Source organism: Quercus robur, chromosome 3 (genome assembly GCF_932294415.1).
Source record: "Quercus robur chromosome 3, dhQueRobu3.1, whole genome shotgun sequence".
Classification (NCBI taxonomy): Eukaryota; Viridiplantae; Streptophyta; class Magnoliopsida; order Fagales; family Fagaceae; genus Quercus; species Quercus robur.
In genome coordinates this window covers 28,252,585-28,272,539 of record NC_065536.1, presented here as the reverse complement: position 1 = coordinate 28,272,539, position 19,955 = coordinate 28,252,585, and the positions used below count along the sequence as shown (strand labels likewise).

At 34.2% G+C, this 19,955-nt stretch overlaps 1 protein-coding gene across 1 annotated transcript; it reads right to left on the bottom strand.

Moving 5' to 3' along the window:
• Positions 1–8,069: 8,069 nt before the first annotated feature.
• LOC126717699 (serine carboxypeptidase-like 50) lies at positions 8,070–9,759 on the bottom strand. The gene has a single exon (XM_050419547.1). The coding sequence runs from the start codon at positions 9,591–9,593 to the stop codon at positions 8,223–8,225; it is 1,371 nt and encodes a 456-aa protein (XP_050275504.1). The 5' UTR covers positions 9,594–9,759; the 3' UTR covers positions 8,070–8,222.
• Positions 9,760–19,955: the final 10,196 nt, after the last annotated feature.

Sequence of the window (19,955 nt, the reverse complement as noted above, 5' to 3'; positions counted from 1 at the left end):
AGGGAAATCCTAATGGGCACTTCACATGAGCATATGTGAAAAAGGCATATATATACCACAAATGGTAAAGGAGAAAGAAAAAGTTATTAATCCCTTTTAATATGATTAATTTTTTTGCCTCAATTAGTCTCTCAAACAACATACCGTTTATTCATACCACAACCACAAATGACAATGCAGCATTGGCCATCGGTAATTACTAATCTAAAAGTACAGATTTCTTTAATAACTCTACCTTTATTTATTTTGGCCAATATGTCTTTACTAAATCAAAATTAAACCACAAAAATCATATAAAAATCATCAAATTAGAGTTTAAAATTATAATTAAAATTTTTAAAGAAATCTGGGCAGAATTGCACAAAAATTCCATGCAACTAAGTCACACTCAGGAATATTGGACCATTTTTCCTTTGTATAAATAGGGGGTCCCAATGGGATGAAGGGGCTAAGTATTTCTCTCCAAAACATTTATTGCAGGAATATAAAAGTTTTCCATTGTAGACTTTTTACGCTTAAAGAACATAACTTGCCAACTAATCAAACTAGAGTTTTTAGTACCTACAGCAATTTCACAACATCAAGAACAAACCCTAGTGTATACAATGTCAAATTCCATAGTCTCCTGTTACATTAAAGGAGTGTTTAATTTTTCTCGCAAAGTATTAAATGGTAAAGTTTTTGGGCCATAGTCTCAACTACAACTCTCAATCATGTTGGACTTGGATGACACTTTTCCACAATGTATCATTATGAGATGTAGAAAAAATTTATAGTGTACACAACGTTTAGTATGGATGGGAAGAAATTTCATCCTATTCCAATTGGTTAGGTCAGTAAGGGACCTATTCCAATTTAATGATCCTAAAATTTTGTATACAAGTAATAATCAAGGAAACTTCCGCTAAAATAAGTCGGACTTTTGATAAGAGAGAAAATTGATGTCTAGACAAATCAAGCTAAGGCCAACCAAAATGGACCATATTCTTAGTTTCTTATCTTGATTTATTCCATGTACAAGACTTACAGTCAATGCTTGGCGTATAAAAGTTGAACATCTTATCTAAAGTCCATCCTCTAAAAGCTTGAGAAAAAAAGTCATTTAAACCAACACAATATATAAATTATAAAGGAATAAAAGAAAAATTGTCAAAAATAATGAAAATTTAACAATTGGAAGTTCATTCTACTTTGTTTCATTTTATTGCTGGGATACTTTACTGCTGAAATATTTTACTGCTGAGCTATTTTTTAATTGCAGTATGATTTTTATTGTGATGACGTGTCTGCTGTAGGAAGTGTTTTTAGGCCATCCCATAATTCTTGTTAGTCACAATCTAGTCCTAAGGCATAAAATAAGATGAATTCTTGAAAACTTCACCGATAGCCTTTGGTCCGTGCTTTAAGCTCATCGTCAAGTTTTGGTTTAGGCCCCAAATAAAAGAAAAAACCAACCACCTTTTTCTTTTTTCTTTTTTTTCTTTTTCCGCACACTTCCATCTTTATTAGCAAGTTTTTTCCTTGTCATGAAAAGCAACATTGCAAATAATGCTAGCATAGCTACATTATCCTACAGTTTTCAGTTTTCACCTAAACTGATACGGTTTGTGATCATTTTGTATCTAGCTAACACCATTTTATCATGCATAAATAACAATGCTACAGCTATAAAAGAAAGTTATGAAAATGTTGTGTCCAAACATATTTGTACATGTTCAGTCTCTCTCTATACAGTTTAATTATCAAGTTGCTTATTCCATGCTAATGGTGTAGCTGGCCAATGATGTTATCAGCACAAAGAAAGCTTGTCCCCACGACAAATTGAATTTTCGTTGAGACTGCTTGTCATCCTCAAAATCACAAATAGCGACTTGGTTCTGTTCCTTAGTCATATTGAATTTGCTGATTCACGTACACATCCACTTGAAGGGTATAGAGTATAGACTAGTCTCTCCGACCTTTGTCAGGGTTTATCACCTTTCTTTCCTCTACTTTAAAGGCACAAATTGCTGCGCTCTCATTGGTGAGCGTACCTGCAGCACACAAACGAAGATATTCTACTTTCAACTTTAAATCTGGCATTAGTTAGTTGTTTCTTGTCATTTCTGATGGAAATATGCATCTATGCAGTAGAAAATTAACGAATCTACTTCATTCGCAATTGATAACATACACTATGTAAATTTCAGAATACAAAAATAAGAGAGTGTACTTTGATGTGATGAATTTCAAAACAAAGATTGTAAGCACTTAGAAATACTTGTAATCTTCACTCCAATTTCACTAATGCCCAAGATGTGTGGTCTCTCAATCAGTAATGTGAATTTGTTCAAGAGAGAATTAGAGTGTCCAATGCTCACATACACCATTTCATGCAAGTTGTTGTTTTTAAAATTCTGTATGTTTCTCTCCTTATAACTGATTATCTAATTGGGCTAGCCTTTTGGGCCTTTCCAATTGGGCTCTAGTATGTGGCTTGGAGTGGGACCAAAATGGACCAATAAGACACTAGCTCCAATGGGTCTTGGATTTTTCTATCAACTCTTGATAAGTCCAAAGTTACCACTAACTATATTTCATACCACTATATAAATATAGTTGCACTCTAGACCTTATCTATAAATTATATCCCAAGACTTTATTGTATATGCAACCCCTTCATAAAATATTCGTAGTAATACAAAGTCATAAATGTAGACTGTTACTTTGTAGATTACTAAATCTTAATCCTTGAATACCCGGTTTAATCCTTTTAAGTTATTCACCATATCTTTATGAAATCCAATTTCATAAATATATACTTTAGTAATTTCTTACTAAAGTGATTAGGCCTAACTCTCTGAATAACTGAACTCATTAAACTTATCTCAATGGAATATTTTATATCTTCGTTAAAAGACTATGAATTCTATCTTAAGAATATATGCTCCATTAACACTAAATGTGGCTGCCCAGCATACTGAGGTTTTGATCGTTATTTTAGATCTCACTCCTGATATATCAAAGCAACCCACATTTCATGATTAGGTCCATTATTCTCTCAGGATTAAGAGTTCATGTTAATATAAGTCGTGAGATTTATTATTCAATTGACAATCGTTATGAGAATAATAAATCTCACAGTGGTCCAGTTCAATATGTCTTAACTCTTAAAACATATCAACTAGAAGTCATCACTTCCATGATCAAGACAAATCATCTTAATTGATATGTTATAGTCTTCGCAGATAAAACGCCCAATTTCATCATCGACTACGAATTATATTTTGAGTTTATAAAGAACTTGTAATTTATATCTTTTGTGACTTTTCACATAAACCACATACTATGCATCTTATGGACTATATGATAATGTCCGAATATTCATGTTACCATTATTTTAGATAATAATAAACAACTTTATTAATTACAATATTAAGTCATACATCATGTCATACATAATATTACATATAATATCAAACAATAGGATTTAAGGGCACTAATCCTAACAATTTCTTATCCTTCTCCTTTCTTTTTCATCATTTCAACTTGGAATTTGAGTTGCTTCCTATTCCCCCCAAAAGCCTATATAATTTAGGAAATCAATTACGAAGCTTCCTCTCACGTATAGCTTTGCAAATTCTTTGTGGTTTACTAATAAAGGATTACAAACTAATATAATAATATAACAATAAATGTAATTCACATCATATTAGTGCTAACATAAATTATTTGTCCTATTTTTTGTATTCTATTTTTTACTCTACCAACCCAGGTATGACGTGTTTGAATTCAATATAAGTTAAAATCTAAACCCTCCTTTCTTTTGGAATATTTTCCCAATTTATACGAGGGGGTATCTTCCATACTTTTAATAATGAGTTGTGAAAAAGGTGTTGATCAACACATTAGTTTCCTAAATCGTGAATCTGATCGCTAAGAAGTTACGATTTTGGTTCATGGGCAAGCATCTATATAAATCAATTATTCAAGCATTCCCTCGACTTTTTGAGTTACTTTTCAAGTGTTCGACTAAATCTTTTAGTACTGTGGAGTCAAATGCTAGAAAATTCATTTCTACTAAATAATGCTCCCGAGAAAAAGAAACTCAATACAATAATTCCAAGCATTCCTCTAATTGGATTATTGGCTAAAGCAAAATTTGTAATGCAGTAGGGCATCCAATTAGTAAGCTAACTCAGGCTAATTTATCGAATTTTGAGGCTATCAATCAATTAGCCCTAGTTTTAGGGTTTTTCGAGCTTATTCCTATTTAAAATTATTTTAAGAGATAATTTGGTCCTTCCAGCATTTTTGGACTCTTTCTTAATTGTGTTTTCTCACCATTAAAGCCCTCTTTTAGTTAATTAAAATAAATATATTTCTAAAAAAAATTAATGGTAAATTACAGTATACTTCCTTGAGATTTGGATGAATGACCCTCCACTCAAAACTTTAAGGGAAATAACACTCCATTTCATTGAGATTTGAGGATATTAACACAGTTTTTCTGTTAACAACATTAACATAATATTCCAATTCAAAAAAATATTTTCTTGACTAAACCTTAACCATAGTTTAGTGACAAATAGGGGTGGCAATTTTTATCCATATCCATGAACCCGCCCATTACCCACCTTATTTGTATAAGTCTTAACCCAATCCATTTAAGTATTTGGGTTGAATGGATAAAGACCCATTTGGTTAATTAATTAGATGAGTCTAAATGGATAAATCCACTAAAACCCACTAAACCCATCTAAAATTTAAAATTAAATAAATCCACTAATACCTACTAAACCCTTCTAAAATCTAAAACTTAAATAAATCTCACTCTCCCTCAAATTTTCTCAGTAACCAAATACTTTCCCAAACAATAAGTGTCATGGCCCATTTAGTTCCAGTTGTTTAGCACCTCAGATTTTCTCACTATGTGGAGATGATGAAATGGACACACAAGCACTACCCATCCCTTCACTTTTGTCACCAAATGTGCCTCACACACCACCGCTGCAATGATCTCTTTGGTTTGCACCACATTTGCCTTATTTGACGTAGAGCCTTTGTTGTTGTTCTTATTGTTGTTGAAGTTGCCTCTTGCCCTACATGTTGCCACATAATGACCCACTTTGCCACAACTAAAACAGTTACCCTTTTTCTTTTGAATTTGAGGATTTGGGACATTTTTATTATGCAAGTTTCCTTTTCCCTTGAAAGCATGTTTCTTATTATGTTGTGGAGGTTTAGAGGGTCCTCCCTCTACAACATTAGTCTTGGAAGTAAATTCCTTAACTCTATAAACCGTTTCCGATATCCTATTTGTTTCTTCAATCTGAATATTAACAATAGTTTGTTGAAAATTCAAATAGGTTCTATGGTGGCTATACTAGTATTTATACTCTTTCCAAGAGTCTGGCAACTTAAACACAAGGCCATGAGTCACAAACTTCTCGAGTAAAATATCACCCTCTTTAGCTAGTTCAGATACTAATTTTTGAAAATCTTCAATTTGGCTAGAAACATTTTTTTTCCTCAACCATTTGAAAAGACATAAATTTAACCGTAGCAAACTTTTTAGCACCCTCATCCTCAAACCCATAACGACTGTTAAGTTCATCCTATAAATTTTTAGCACAAGTAAAATGACAATAATTATCAAACAACTTGTTAGATAAACCACACTTAATAGTATGAACACATAATTTATTTGTTTTTTCCCACTTTGCTATATTTTTGGGATCATCTTCGGGTTTAGACTCATAAAGAACCCGGTCAATTTCGGTAAATTTCAAGATGGGCAAAACCCTTTCTTTCCAACGTTTAAAATTATTTCCATCAAAAGCCTCAAGCTTTGTAATTTCCGAAATGACCTTAGGAGAATTAACAACTTGTTTCTTCATTTTTTAAACACAAAATTCAACCTTTAAGATTGTTGGAAAATAAGGCTAAATAAACAAGTTTTGATTCAACAAACCCTAAAAAATTAACAATGCCAAAAAGTAAATAGATAGAGTTAGAAAGATCTTACAAACTATAGAATCACGCAAAATGCATTGTCCTTAAAAGTTGATTCGTACCACCCGGAGTAGAACTCGATGTGAATGGCTCTCTTGGTTGAACAACCCCCCAAGATTGGACTATAGTGATTTCTTCAAGTTGATCACACACTCAAGCAAGAAGAACTAGAAACAACCTTAATTTGCCTTTCCTTAAAACTAAAAATTGATATTAAAATATTCAATGGAGATGAGCCTAATGAGAGGACTTATGGGCTGCAATGGTCACTGTGCATGCCCAACGGGCAGCACATTAAAAGCCCTCAACGGGCTGCTTGGTTAATGTCCAACGGGCTGAACTGAATTGGGCTAAAAGGGAAAAGAAAACTTGGTTATGGCTTGTCTCTATATCTTTCAAGCTATCATTTAAGATATTCAAATGCTTATAAACTTATAACAAGGTTTATTCCTAACCAATGTGGGACACAAAACAAAGGTTAAGTGTTTGAAACACACATACTCCAACAAGTTCCAACAAGTTCAAGAGGGACATTTATAAAACAAAACCCCACACCCTCAAGCACAATAAACCATATGCAACAAACTAACCTTTTTATAAAATCTTTATCTTCCATGAATTGAACTGAATATCTTGGCATATTAAATAGCTTAGAGAGACATTCATTTGCTGGAAAAAATTTTTAGGAAATACTTAATTTGATGAAACAGTTAACATATACAGTTTGCATACAGTATAAGATGCTAACAATCTTCTAGTTAATTGGACATAATAAAAAGGGGTTACATTGGCGTGCATAAAGTATAATTTTAACGAAATTCACAATTTTATCATATAGCAGATTAATGTTATTGTGAATAGAGGCCAAAACAGAAAGGTAGAATAATCATTGATCAGTTAGCTGAGATTGAACAATGTCGGGGAAAGTTAATGATTCACATTATAATTCTTCTCAATTTGATGCCAACAAAAATTTGTTTTTGTTTATTAGTTGGACGTATAAGCTTGGTTTATTTTTCCTCAAAAAAATGAATTTGCTCAAGAATTTTAGAGGGCAAAATAATGAGACAACAGCGTTGCCTTATTGACTGGAGACTTGCAACTTGCAAGTGCAAGGGTAGCTAGAATGGTTAGAACTTCATTCTTCTTATTGAAAACTGCATTAAATCACAAATTTGAATCTACTGTCCCAACAGATTTGGATGAGAATATATTCTTCAAAAATGCATTAAACGAGCATGAAATTTGAATCTGCCTCCAACACATACGAAGGATCCTGCGGACAGGAATTTAAGCTAAAATCTTGTGGAATGTAAAATTTTAAAGGGTCATGTTAACAGATGCCTTTAAGATAATTATTAATAAACTATATTAGGAAAGTTTTAACACTACTTTTATGGGAAGAGAGATGCTACGTCTACCACATTTTTACAATATTTTTACAACAAATCACAGGTGGTTAGTTGTTCTTAGTTTAAATTTGAAACTAACACAAAGATTACTTTTTTGCCCTAACAATAATAACCAGTAACAACCCGCCACTTAGGATTTGTTGTAAAAATGTTGTAAACATATCATTTCTCTTATAAGAAATAAAAATTAATTGTTTTATCATTTTTCTATAAAATGTTTATAAAAATAGTTACTAAACCAATGCCCTTAGGCATTCATTAACATTTCCCAATTTTAAAAATAATTAGGATACTATTGTGTTCAATATAAGACAATACTTATAGGTTAAAAATGGATTGACAGAGGGCATGTAACATTGGAGCCATGTTCTCTGTGCCTTGCATTGTTACTTGTTAGTAAAGTTGGCTAAGGTTTTTGAAATTCTGTTTTTTGGCGTTTCATGTGTCTCTAAACTCTGTAAAAGTGTGGTATGTTTGTAGTTTTTTAGTTTTGATAAAAGGTAATTTTGTTTAATAAAAAAGGGGGATTATAAAAATCTTTTAAACGTGATAGTTGATTTTGCAAATTCAGATCTCGCCAGCCAAAAGACCAAATAGGGGGAAAAACAGTCTGTAGAAAAGTGAAGTTCCACCAATTGTTATGTAAGCATCAATTATAAAATCTGGCAAATCAAAGCAGAGCATTTATTCATTGATGCAAATTACACTGTTTTAAACATCCCATTCTAAGCTTGCCCATGATTTCAGTTACTAATTGATACAACAACAACAACAGAATAAGAGGAACAATTTTTGCAGTGCATTCCAGAAATTTAACTACAAATCCTCCTCTTGTTGGTGGCCAAATAAGCCCCTCTCCAAAACCCAGTCTTCTATCATTGCTTGTGAACTCAATGACTGGTCAGTAGGCACAAGATGCCCAGCCCCCAAAACCACAACATGACTCAAACTCCCCCATTTCTGCACAAACCCAGCAAGCCCACCATTTACCTTCCAAACCTTCCTCTCTGCCCTGGAAAAATTCCCAATTCCCTCCCATTTCATTGTCTTTACCCAAGCCTCAGTTGAAACTACACCATCCCTCAAATCAAGATGCCCTTGATACAACAAAACTTTGCTCTTTTTCACCAAAAACTGCACCATATATTTCACACTCTTCATCACATCCTCATACAATGCATCCCCCACTACAGCACTGCATTCCTCATATACAATCGACTCATTCACTCCTAGGGCCTTCTTCACCTCCTTGTTTTGCAAAAATTCAGCAACCAAGTCAGATTTGTAAGGAACTTTCTTTGTAAAATCGTACAACGTGGCCAACCCTGTCATGTTCTGCAACAAATTCGTGACCTTAATTCTAGCAGTTGTGGCCTCACTCCAATTCTTCAATTTGGTCAGCTCAATTGCCTCCCATTGAGCTTTCTCCAACTCACCCTTTTGCCTCTCATTGATCAAACCCGAAAAGTAAGCATTTACAGCATGAGTTGCCACCTGAGTGATCGGGTCAGTTAAACCATTTCCAATAGCAACACCAGCTAAGTTGACCTGCTCAGACACAGCCAATTCTGCATTTTTCTTCACAACATAGTATCCAATTGCTGGAACATACTTCCCTGCATAGCTCTCGCCCGTAATATATATTGGACGAAACTTAAACAAAGGGTCTAGTGCAATAAACGAAGTGATTGCAGCGAAAAGATGGGTGGCAACAGTATATTGATCTCTTGGGATTTCTTGGGGTGTAGAAGCAATACTAAACCCAGTTCCAATCGGATTATCAAGGAAAAGAAGGCCAAATATGCGGTTCCAAGAACCTGAATTGGGTTCAAGAACAAGGGGGTTGGACTTTGCCTTGTGAAAATTAACACGCCAGGGCCCAAGCTCGAAGAAGTTTCCAATCATGGAGGAGCATCCAGGGCCACCTTGGAGCCAAATGAGAAGTGGGGTTTGGGAGAGAGATGAATTAGGTTTCTGAGCTTCATAGAAAGCATAGAAAATGGCAGAACCAGTGGTGGGGTTGACAGGGAGATAGCCTGATTTGGTGGGGAGAGCTTCATTGGGAAAAGGAGAGGTTGAAGAAGAAGAAAAAGTAGGCGATGATAATAAAGCTGGGATGTTACAGAAGGAGAAGAAGATGAGGAAGAGAACAAGTTTGAGGGAGTTGGGCCCTGTTGATAGCTCCATTAGAAGACCAAATGTTGTTGAAATTTTTGTATGTTTGAATGCTATTAAGGGTTTGAAGATACTTGAAGTAGGTAATGATAATGGAGTGCTGTTTGGATTCTCGGAAAACCATGAACCACGAATTTATCAATCTTTGAAGTTAAAGTCTACTGTCGACTAGTCTTAGTCCCATTTGTATTGTTTCAGGAAAATTCTTGTTTCTTGTTGGGACTATTTTATTTACAGCCAGCAGCCAGCAAGCTTAAAATCTGATGGAAAATAAATTAATTTACTGCTTTTTTCAATCAATATTCTCTTGGCTTTTATTTTGTTCATTTTCACAATGCTTAACAATGCATGAGATTTCTATCAAAAAAACAAAAAAAAAAAAAAAAAAAAAAAAATGCATGAGATTTAAAAAAAGAAAAAGAAAAAAGGTATGAGACTGAAGTTAAAATTTATTATTTTCTTCAATTTAGATGTTCTTTTGCTTCTAATCATTGTCATCGTCCGGCCCTTCCTTTGGTTTTATCTACCTAAGAGAATGAGTAGGACCTTGTCGGTTTAGAAGAGGTCGCCTGATTTTTCCTTCTCATTCTACAATGTGATTCGACTTAAATAAAATTTGATATCGTTTGTTATTTTAAAAACAATACCAAAAAAAAAAAAAAAAGGCATTGGTATTGTAGTGATTTTTCTTTTTTACTATCCCCACCAGTCATCTTTTTTCTTTTATCACTCTCAAAAAAAAAGTAATCTTTTTTCTCTCTCTTTCTTTTAATTTTAATTTAGAAAAATTATTGTTCTCACACTTTGGGTGTACACTACGTACATAAAATGTCCACACTTTCATATATATATATATATATATATATAAGGTTTTTAAATTTTCCAAGAATGTCTGATGAAGCCAAATTCGTCAGTTGATAGGTTTGTCCAAACGGAGTATGAACCAATGAATCTGTATTCTTGCACAAGATCAAAAGTGGTGTTCTCTTTTAAAGATCATCGGTGTTGTGTCGGCTAATGAACCTTTGATGACAAAGTCAGATGTTAGAGAGAGAGATAAAGATAAGGATTGAGAGTATTGAATCTTATATTTTTTTGTGTACCTTTGTTTGAGGTCTGATGTAGTTTATATAGTTACTTGTTTTTCTAGCCGTTGGAGTTCTTCAATGGTAGCTTTAATGGCTTTGGTAACGCATCTGGTGGTTTATTGTAGTGCTTTTAATATCCGTCCAATGGTCATGCTTGATTTATTCGTCCGTTTAGTAACGGAAGATGTATTAAATGCACCTTTATGGCTCGTTGATCATCCAAAGGCTTCTTTGGACTATGGGATTTTCTTGATTCATCAATGTCCATTCTTTACACATGATATAAAAGCATATGGATACTATAAGATGTGAAGCAATTGAAAACTATTTATTTATTCAAATCTTGCTTAAGAAGATTTGCATTACGTGTACAAAAGCACAAAAATTCAGAAGTCACTATTTGAATCAGGGCCAGTGGTGATCACAGGATCACAAAAAAAAAATTTATTATATATAAAATTTAAATATTTTATGATTTTTAACCATAATTTTTTTTAAGCCCAACATAATTAAACTATGGACAAATTTTCGCAACAAATTTGGTTGTAGACAAAGGTTACAACTCCACTCAATAATTATTGAATGTGAATTTTGACAAATCCACCATTGGACAAAAAAAAATTTCTTATATCTTCCATACTTGCAAAATTTCAAGAAGATCAAAGATTAATAACTATATCATCAATCAAATGTTTAAATTTTGAATTTTTGTAGTATAAAATTATAGATAAAAAATAAGTTTATGGATCAAATAGTAGATAACATCCGATTGATATAAAATTTGACATGTGTTTTAAGAACATAAATAACATGTAATTCAACAATTAGATTTTCAAAATATGTAATCATGTCAATCTGCTTAGTAAGAGTTGTTGTCTTAGGCTACAACTAAGTTTGTAGCCATAGTCCCCTTAACAATATATTAGACCCTTACCCAAAAAAAAAAAAAAAGGCCCAAGAAAAATTGTATTTAACTAAAATTTTGAAAGAGAAGTAATTTGTAATATTGATAATGAGACTATGGTGTAATGATTTCATAATAAGAAAACTTGTAAAAGAAAATTGTAAGACTTTATGTATTTGAGTGTTTTTTTTTTTTTTTTTTGGGTCAATATATGAAGTTTTCTTTTTATTAAATTTGATATAATTTAAGTTTCTCAACGAGAAAAAAAAAATTTCCTAGAGCTGCCTCTAATTTAAATCCAACTTAACTTTCAATAAGAGAGATCAGTACGTACTTTTTGCATCTAATATTAATGAGAAATTTTAGTAGGTTTGCAGCTTCTACAATTTAAGGGGAGACTGTAAGAGGGCGTATGTGAAGGCATGTCCAAACTAAGGTGGGCATACTGTGGATGTCATGCGTTTCTTGTTAACATATGGAAACAATTTATTTAGTTTTTTGTTGAAATTTATTTTATGAAAATGTGTTAAGTATACTTGTACCTTGAAAAAATTTTAAAAAGTGAGATTTTAAATAGCTCTACGTATAAAAGATAAAAGCTAAAAGCTAAAGTTTAAAACTAATGTCAAACTCACCCTAAGGGTCCGTTTGGATACAGCTGAAAACTGAAAACTGAAACTGAAAACTGAAAAATACTGTAGCAAAATAATTTTTAAATGTGTGAATAGTACCGTGGGACCCATTTTTAATGAAAAAATTTGCTGAAAAGTGAAATTTGTGAATCCGTAAACAGTACACGATGTGCATTGATTGGATGAAAAAAGTTTGAAAAGTCAAAATTTATGGTTACTGTTCATTAAACAATGCATGAACAGTAACTGCAGGCCTAAAAAACGCGTGAAAAAAAAAAAAAAAAAAAAAAAAAAAAAAAAAAGGGGAGAAAAACGCAAACGCGCTGGAATCAGGGCAATCCAAACGCAGCTTAAGTCAAAACAAATAGAACTTAAAATTTCAATCTATGGCATCCACTTATAATAATTGTGTTATTTATCATTAGAACAAAATATCAGTCGATTTTTGGTGTAGGTGAAAATTGAACCACATATCCCAAATTTCTTATTCAACTATCGGACTTTACATGTATTGAATATAACTTTGACAAAATCAAATGATTATTTATTCTTATTATTCATAACTCTTCTCCAAGTTTGGGAAAAGCATTGATACGATAGGATATCCCCTAAAAAAGACATACTGAATTTAGAGAACGTAGTTGCTATATATATTTTTGAGAAAGATAATTGATATATATATATATATATATATTGAGAAACAACATTGTAATTTTATTCAAACAAAAGCTGGCTTGAATTACAGAAAAAAGATGAGAAGGAACATCTCTATCCACACTAAATACTCGCTAACATGTCTTGCATGTCTAGCAATATTGTGGGCTGCACTATTCTTTTGTCTCAATACATGACTAAATTCAATATACTTAAAATCGTTAGCCAGCTCCTTTGCTTCATCAATCAAATGTCCATATTCCATTAAAGACGGGTTCTCACTGGCTAGAGCATCCATGGTAATCTTGGAATCTCCTTTAAGCACAATAGAAAGCAAACCAAGCTCCTCTGCAAAACGCAGGGCTTTAGTAGTTGCAAGGAACTCCACTGCTGTCACCGAGAAAGGCAATGGGAACGTTTCAGCCATCGACGCAACCACTTGTCCATTCCAGTCTCGGATAATCACTCCTACAGCATCATGGATATCTTCTCTAAAAATAGCGCCATCGAAGTTCACCTTGAGGTTAGGCCAAGGTGGTGGTTCCCATCTGAGATTGTGGCGATTGTTTGTGACTCTTTCAGGTGGTTTGGGAGCAACTGAACGGAGAAAGGCTGTTCTTGTGCTTCGGACATCCTGCATGATATATGCACTGAATAGAGAATAATCGGTTGCTAGTCCAGATCACATTCCTACAATACCACACAGTCCAGACCATGGTAGCAAAAAGAGCTAAATCCGCCTTAACCTCAACAACTTTCTCCATGATTTCCCTGAAGCTAATGAAAAGCGTTGATGCTCAAAAACTCCATGCTGAGTTTTGTGACCACAGTAGTGTCAGTGATGGACAAGACCATAGGGCATGCACCACATCCTCGGTCTCAGCTTAGCATTGCTCACAAGTGTCGTAAGTGAGTATCGTCCTCTGCTAAAGATTAGCCTTACATGGGATAGAGTTTCTAATAGCTCTCCACAAGAAATTTCTGATCTTTGGCTGCACATCCAATCCCCATACTTTCTTCCACAGTTTGTTGCTCTCAGGGTGATACTCATTGTTGTTGAAGCTATTACTCTTGAAAAGAAAGTTGTACCCCGATTTAACTGAATAGATACCTGTTGGAGTGAAAGTCCAGATTAATGTGTCTTCAGTTGGAATGGAGCTTAGTGGGATTGATTCAATCAGTTCCACATCTCTTTGCATAAACAAATTCCGCAAAGCTTCTGAGTGCCATATGTTGGAATCCGAATCTATCAATGAGGCCACTAACAAGTCTTCCAAACCATGTGCTTGAGATAAAAGGGAGAAAGGGTGAAGGCAACCACGGGTTTGACCATACCCGAATGGAAGTCCCATCCCCCACCCTCCATCTCATTCCTTCCTTTAGTACTTCCCTTCCTACTAAGATACTTCTCCATGCATAGGAACCATCTTGAGTGTCAACTGCCTCCATCAGTGCAATGGGGAAAAAACTTTGACTAGAAAACTCTATAAAAAAGAGAATTCTTATTTTGTAATAGCCTCCATGCCTGCTTTGCCAAAAGAGTGTCATTGTATAATGCTAGGAATCCCATACTTCCCTCACTTTTGGGCTTGCAAAGCTCCCCCCATCTTACCTAATGGATTTTCCTCCTCTCCCCTCTTTGTCCCCACCAAAATCTTCTAATTAGACCCTCAATATCATCACATAGACCCAATGGCAACTTGAAACAATTCATGGTGTAAGTAGGAATTGCTTGCACCACCGCTTTAATAAGGATTTCCCTACCTGCTTGTGATGATAGTTGCTCTTCCCAACCTTGTAGTTTCCTCCGTACTCTCTCCTTAATATAATTGAAGCTAGCTTTTTTGTTTTTTCCCACCAACGAAGGCAAACCCAAATATTTCTCACAACTTCAAATTTCCTTTACACCCAAAATATTTTTGATCCTTTGTCTCTCCTCCATGGTAGATTTACTAAAAAACATTGTGGTCTTTGCCATATTTATTTGTTGCCCTGAACTTTGCTCATAAACATGTAAGACTTCCAACACCTTTTCACATTCATCAACATTGGACCTGCAAAACAACAAGCTATCATCTGCAAAAAGGAGATGAGTTAGTGTGGGACTTCTCCTACTGAACAAGAATCCATGAATGTCTCCTCTCACAGCTGATTGGGTGAGCAAACCATGGAGCCCCTCTGTGCATATTAGGAACAGAAAAGGTGAAATGGGGTCACCTTGTCTTATACCCCTTGTTGGGTGAATATAGCCTTTTGGTGCACCATTTATCATGACTGAGTAGGAAACTATAGATACACAAAGCATCATCAGGGTGACCCATTTTTCATTGAACCCTAATTTCCTTATTATTTTTTCAAGGAAAGCTCATTCCACATGATCGTAGGCTTTGCTCATATCAAGTTTAAGGGCCATGAATCCTCCTTTAGAGGATTTGTGATTTTTCAAACAATGGAGTGCCTCAAAAGCTACAAGGATATTGTCTGAAATTAGCCGATCCTTGGTAAAAGCACTTTGATGCTCAGTTATGATATGTGGGAGGATTTTCTTCAACCTGTTGGCTAACACTTTTGAGAATATTTTATACAACACATTACATAGACTTATAGGATGGAAATCAGATACCAACTCAGGATTTTTAACTTTTGGTATCAAAGTGATGAATGTATGATTTAAATTCTCAGGAAGTGAAGCTAAATGCAAGAAAGATAGGATAGAAGTTGTAATATCCTTACCCACCAAATCCCAATAGTGCTGGAAAAATAATGGAGGCATCCCATCTGGACCTGGAGATTTTAGAGGAGCCATTTGGTTTAGCGCCACTTTTACCTCATCTTCGGTAAACTCTTCACTCAAAGATCTATTCATATCATCGGTCACTAAACTTTGAATGGTATCCAAGGGTTGGCAATTGCTAGAGGTAGAGAACAACTCAACAAAGTACTTTAGGAACTCATTTGCAATCTCCTTTGGGTCATGTTTCCAATACCCCCTACCATCCCTTACTCCATCAATTTTATTTCTCTGGTAGTGTAGCATGGCTCTACTATGGAAGTATTTGGAATTTTTATCTCCAAATGTCACCCAAAGGGAATGTGATCGTTGAAACAACATTCTTGTCTCTTTCTCCATTAGATCATTCACCTCACTCTTGAGCATTCTTGCTTTGAAATTTACATCTATAAGCAATGCCTCCAATTATGCCTTTGCAAGTAGTTTCTTCTTAAGATGCAATTCTCTTTGCACACTTCCAAAGTTTTTGCTACTCCGCCTCTTAAGGGTCAAACCACACAATTCAATTTTAGAAACAATAGCTACTGCATTATTATCAATTCTATATTTATCCCATTCGAACTAAACTGAATCTGTGCAACCCTTCTCAGCAAGCCACATTTCTTCAAACCAAAATGGCTTATCTTGAATTGTTACATCCAAAATTTTGGGTAGGATCCAGAGTGGAGAGTGATCAGATATGCTGCAAATCAAGTGGTGTACAAATGAGCCTCCAAAGCGAATTAGCCAATCATTGTTAGCAAAACTTCTATCTAGTCTCTCCCATATAGAATCCCCATTTCTGAAAAAATAAATAAAAAATAAAAAAAATCCAAGTAAACAAACTGCCCTTGAAGCCCATATCTATAAATCCACATTCATCAATTACATCCCTAAACAGTTGCATCTGAGCATGACCCCGATTACTGCCACCTTTCTTCTCTTCCCCTCTCAAAATTTCATTAAAATCATCCGAGCACAACCAAGGCAAACTATTTTGTGAATTGAGTTGTTAGAGCAGGTCTCTTGATTCATGTCTCTTCTGAGTATTGGGTTCACCATAGAAACCAGTAAACCTCCATGCACCTTTGTTGCCTTTCCCAATAATACGGTCAATGTGGTTTTTTGAAGTTGTCTCTACTATCAGATTCATTGTTTCCTTCCAATATAACACCAGTCCACCCCCCCCCCCCCCCCATGAATCCGAGGTACAAAGAACATATGATCAAACTGTAATCTTCGTTTTATTTTTTTTTAACCTTGCTTCATCCGTCTATGTCTCGGCAATGAACACGGCAAAGGGATCTTTTGCTTAAGTTAAATTACCAAGCTCCTTCTCTGTCACTAGGTTCCCAAGCCTGCAACAATTCCACACTATGAGACTCATGGTTTTTGGCAGGGCTACACTGCAACCTCCACCATTAATTCTAATGAAACTTTGTTGTCCAACACTTGCAATCATTTACAGGGAAAGTCTGTGGTGGGCGCCATGCACATGCTTGCTTTTCTCTTATTTTCCAGGTCAGGAGTGTCTGTGGCTCCATTAGGGTTACTTTGGAGCATAATTCTCTTCCAAGACCTAATGTTTGTTGGATGTACATTATTCTCAGCCGTTGGTATGGTTTCTATATATATTGATTGTACGTGTTTCTCAAAATATATATATACACCTATACCTAGCCCTCTTGTATTGAATCGTGCCTTAATCTCTGTTGGTTCCTCGTAGAACCCCTTGATTGATTCAATCAAACGGTCCAAAACACCCAAGGGAACACCATGATTGATAATCTGGAAAAAGTTGAAACTTGGATAGGCTTGTTCGATTTGGTCAACGATAAGGGAGCGGTTAAGAGAGTGAACACCAAAGAGGTCGATTGTAGGGATGACGAAAGGTCGGGTAGGGTAGTGGATCCAAGTTTGAATTGGGACAGAATATTGAGTGGTTGAACAGAGAAAAGAGGGATGGTGGTGATTCCTAAGTCAACAAGGCCTTTTACTCCGATCTTGGAATCGTCAAACTGCATTACCTCTCTCAATCTGTCATCATATTCTTCTCCCTTAACGTTAGTTGCCATGGCCTCTCAATCTGTTTTTTGTTGTAAAGTAAAAACACACCAATTTATGCCAAAGTGTAAACTAACGCACTAGTATATTTTTAACTATGAAGCATAGGCACATGATTAATTTCTAAAACGTTATAACATGAAATAGTTGATACAATACTGGTATCACTTGGTATAACACGAGTATGACACCATAAATTAAGTGTTTCTATAGTCTGAGGGCCCATTTGTTACTGTTGTTTAAACAACAATTTTCAATGTTTAAATAACATTATACGTATTTTTACACACTTTTTTATTCACACATATTTCCAAAAAAATACAAACAATGATATTAGAACAATATTACCAAACGGGCATTTTTACTTCTTAGGATTAATGTTGTCATCTACTGCAAAAAAAACTTTAAAAAGTCTAATGAATATATGAATGTGAATCGGCATTCTTGAACGATCACCTCAATGCGGAAATTTAAGTCATTGACTAACTCGTTATTTAGTTTACAAGTTGAAGGAAATAAAATGGATGTAGGCCTACTCAATCATTGTCAATGCAGAAATTAGAGTCCCAAATTTGAAAAGTATTTATATTTCTCTACGTTTCAATTTCAAACAAGATCAATTCATGCATTATCTATTAAAGAAAAATCCTTCGTCTTTGGTGGTGATGCCTGAGTCGACAAATTGCTTTAACTCTTTCAATTTGTTGAATTCTTCATCTTTGGTTGCCATGGCCACTCTCTCTTTCTTTCCCTAGCTAGTTGCGTACTGTGATCTTTTCTTCTTATGTGTGCATGAAGTCAGGCATTTGTGACTTTTTAAAGCCAGACCAACCTCACTCACAATTTTCATGGTCTTTTAACATTGTTGGAGGTGGTATTTAGTGAGCCTGTTTCATAGGGCGGGTACTTTTATAGGGATCACAATCTATGGGTAGCTTGCTTCGAGGCTCACAGAAGATAATTAATTATAGTTGTCGTTTGGTATGAAGTAATGTTTTAGGATTTTTAAGAATGTTAAAAAATTTTCATGTTTGGTTACAAATCAAACAACAGAATTAGATATTTCCTTTAAAAAAAAAGTTATTTATTGTAAAAACTAACAATTTTACCCATTTTCCTTACCCTTTAACTAACATAAATAAAATAAAAATAATTATTATTATAAGTTGAGGATTTAAATAATTATTTTTGTATTATGCATGTCATTTGTAAAATGTTATACTATATTTTGAAAAAAAAAAAAAAAAATCCATGATTTAAAGTTTATAATTTGTTTCTCATAATTTATTTGGAAGAAGATTGAAAAATAATTTTTTTTTTTTTTTAAAAGAGACTTGATCAATTGGTCCAGGAACCATTTAAGTCTATTAGCCAACAAGTTGGTAATGCATATATCATGGTGGAGGGGATAGAGACCTTTGGCTTCTCTTGGTTGGCGGATGGAAAATGTGGGGATAGTAAAGATTGATCAAGTGAGGACAAAGTAAAAGGATGGAAAAGGTAGTTTATTTTAAATTAACTCATATTCTCTTATTAAAAAAATTATGCACAATTAATTATAAAAAAAAATAAAATAAAAAAGCAAAGAACCAATAAAAAAATCAATCATGCCCGGTTATAATAAATAAAAATAAAAAGCAAACAACCGAAAAGCAAAAATGGCTTCATTTCTAGCCAAATTGAGCCGGGACAGACAGAAAAAGAAAAAAAATCGCAAAAGGTATCATTTATCCTTTTTCCTTTTTGCTCCAGAAGCATCCCTGCCTTCACGCCTAGTACGCAATAATAATAACTAGTCGCTAACCCGTGCGATGCACGGGAAAACTATTAGAAAATAATAAAGCATGCATATATTAAAAGACAATTTAAGTTTATGTGTGCTTGCAAGGGATACATACCTAAATAGTTCTTGCGGTAGAAATAAAAGCCTTATCTTTGAGATAAAGAACTGATGTAAACAAACTAACCTTACATAAAACAAATTAAAAAAAAAAAAAAAAAAAAACATAAAACTGATGTCACGGGAAATTCAACCACATAGTAGTAATATATAAATCTCTTAAAACCTAAACCTAAACGTAAGGACTAAATATTTATGCGTCTTCTCTTACTTTCCTGATGTATTTGGTTAAAAATATAAAACTGATGTCACGGGAAATTCAGCCACATAGTAGTAATATATAAATCTCTTAAAACCTAAACCTAAACCTAAACGTAAACGTAAGGACTAAATATATAAACAAACTAATCTTACAAAAGCTG

Coding starts and splice junctions, on each gene's coding strand:
- LOC126717699 (XM_050419547.1), bottom strand. CDS start 9,593: ATGGAGCTATCAACAGGGCCCAACTCCCTCAAACTTGTTCTCTTCCTC.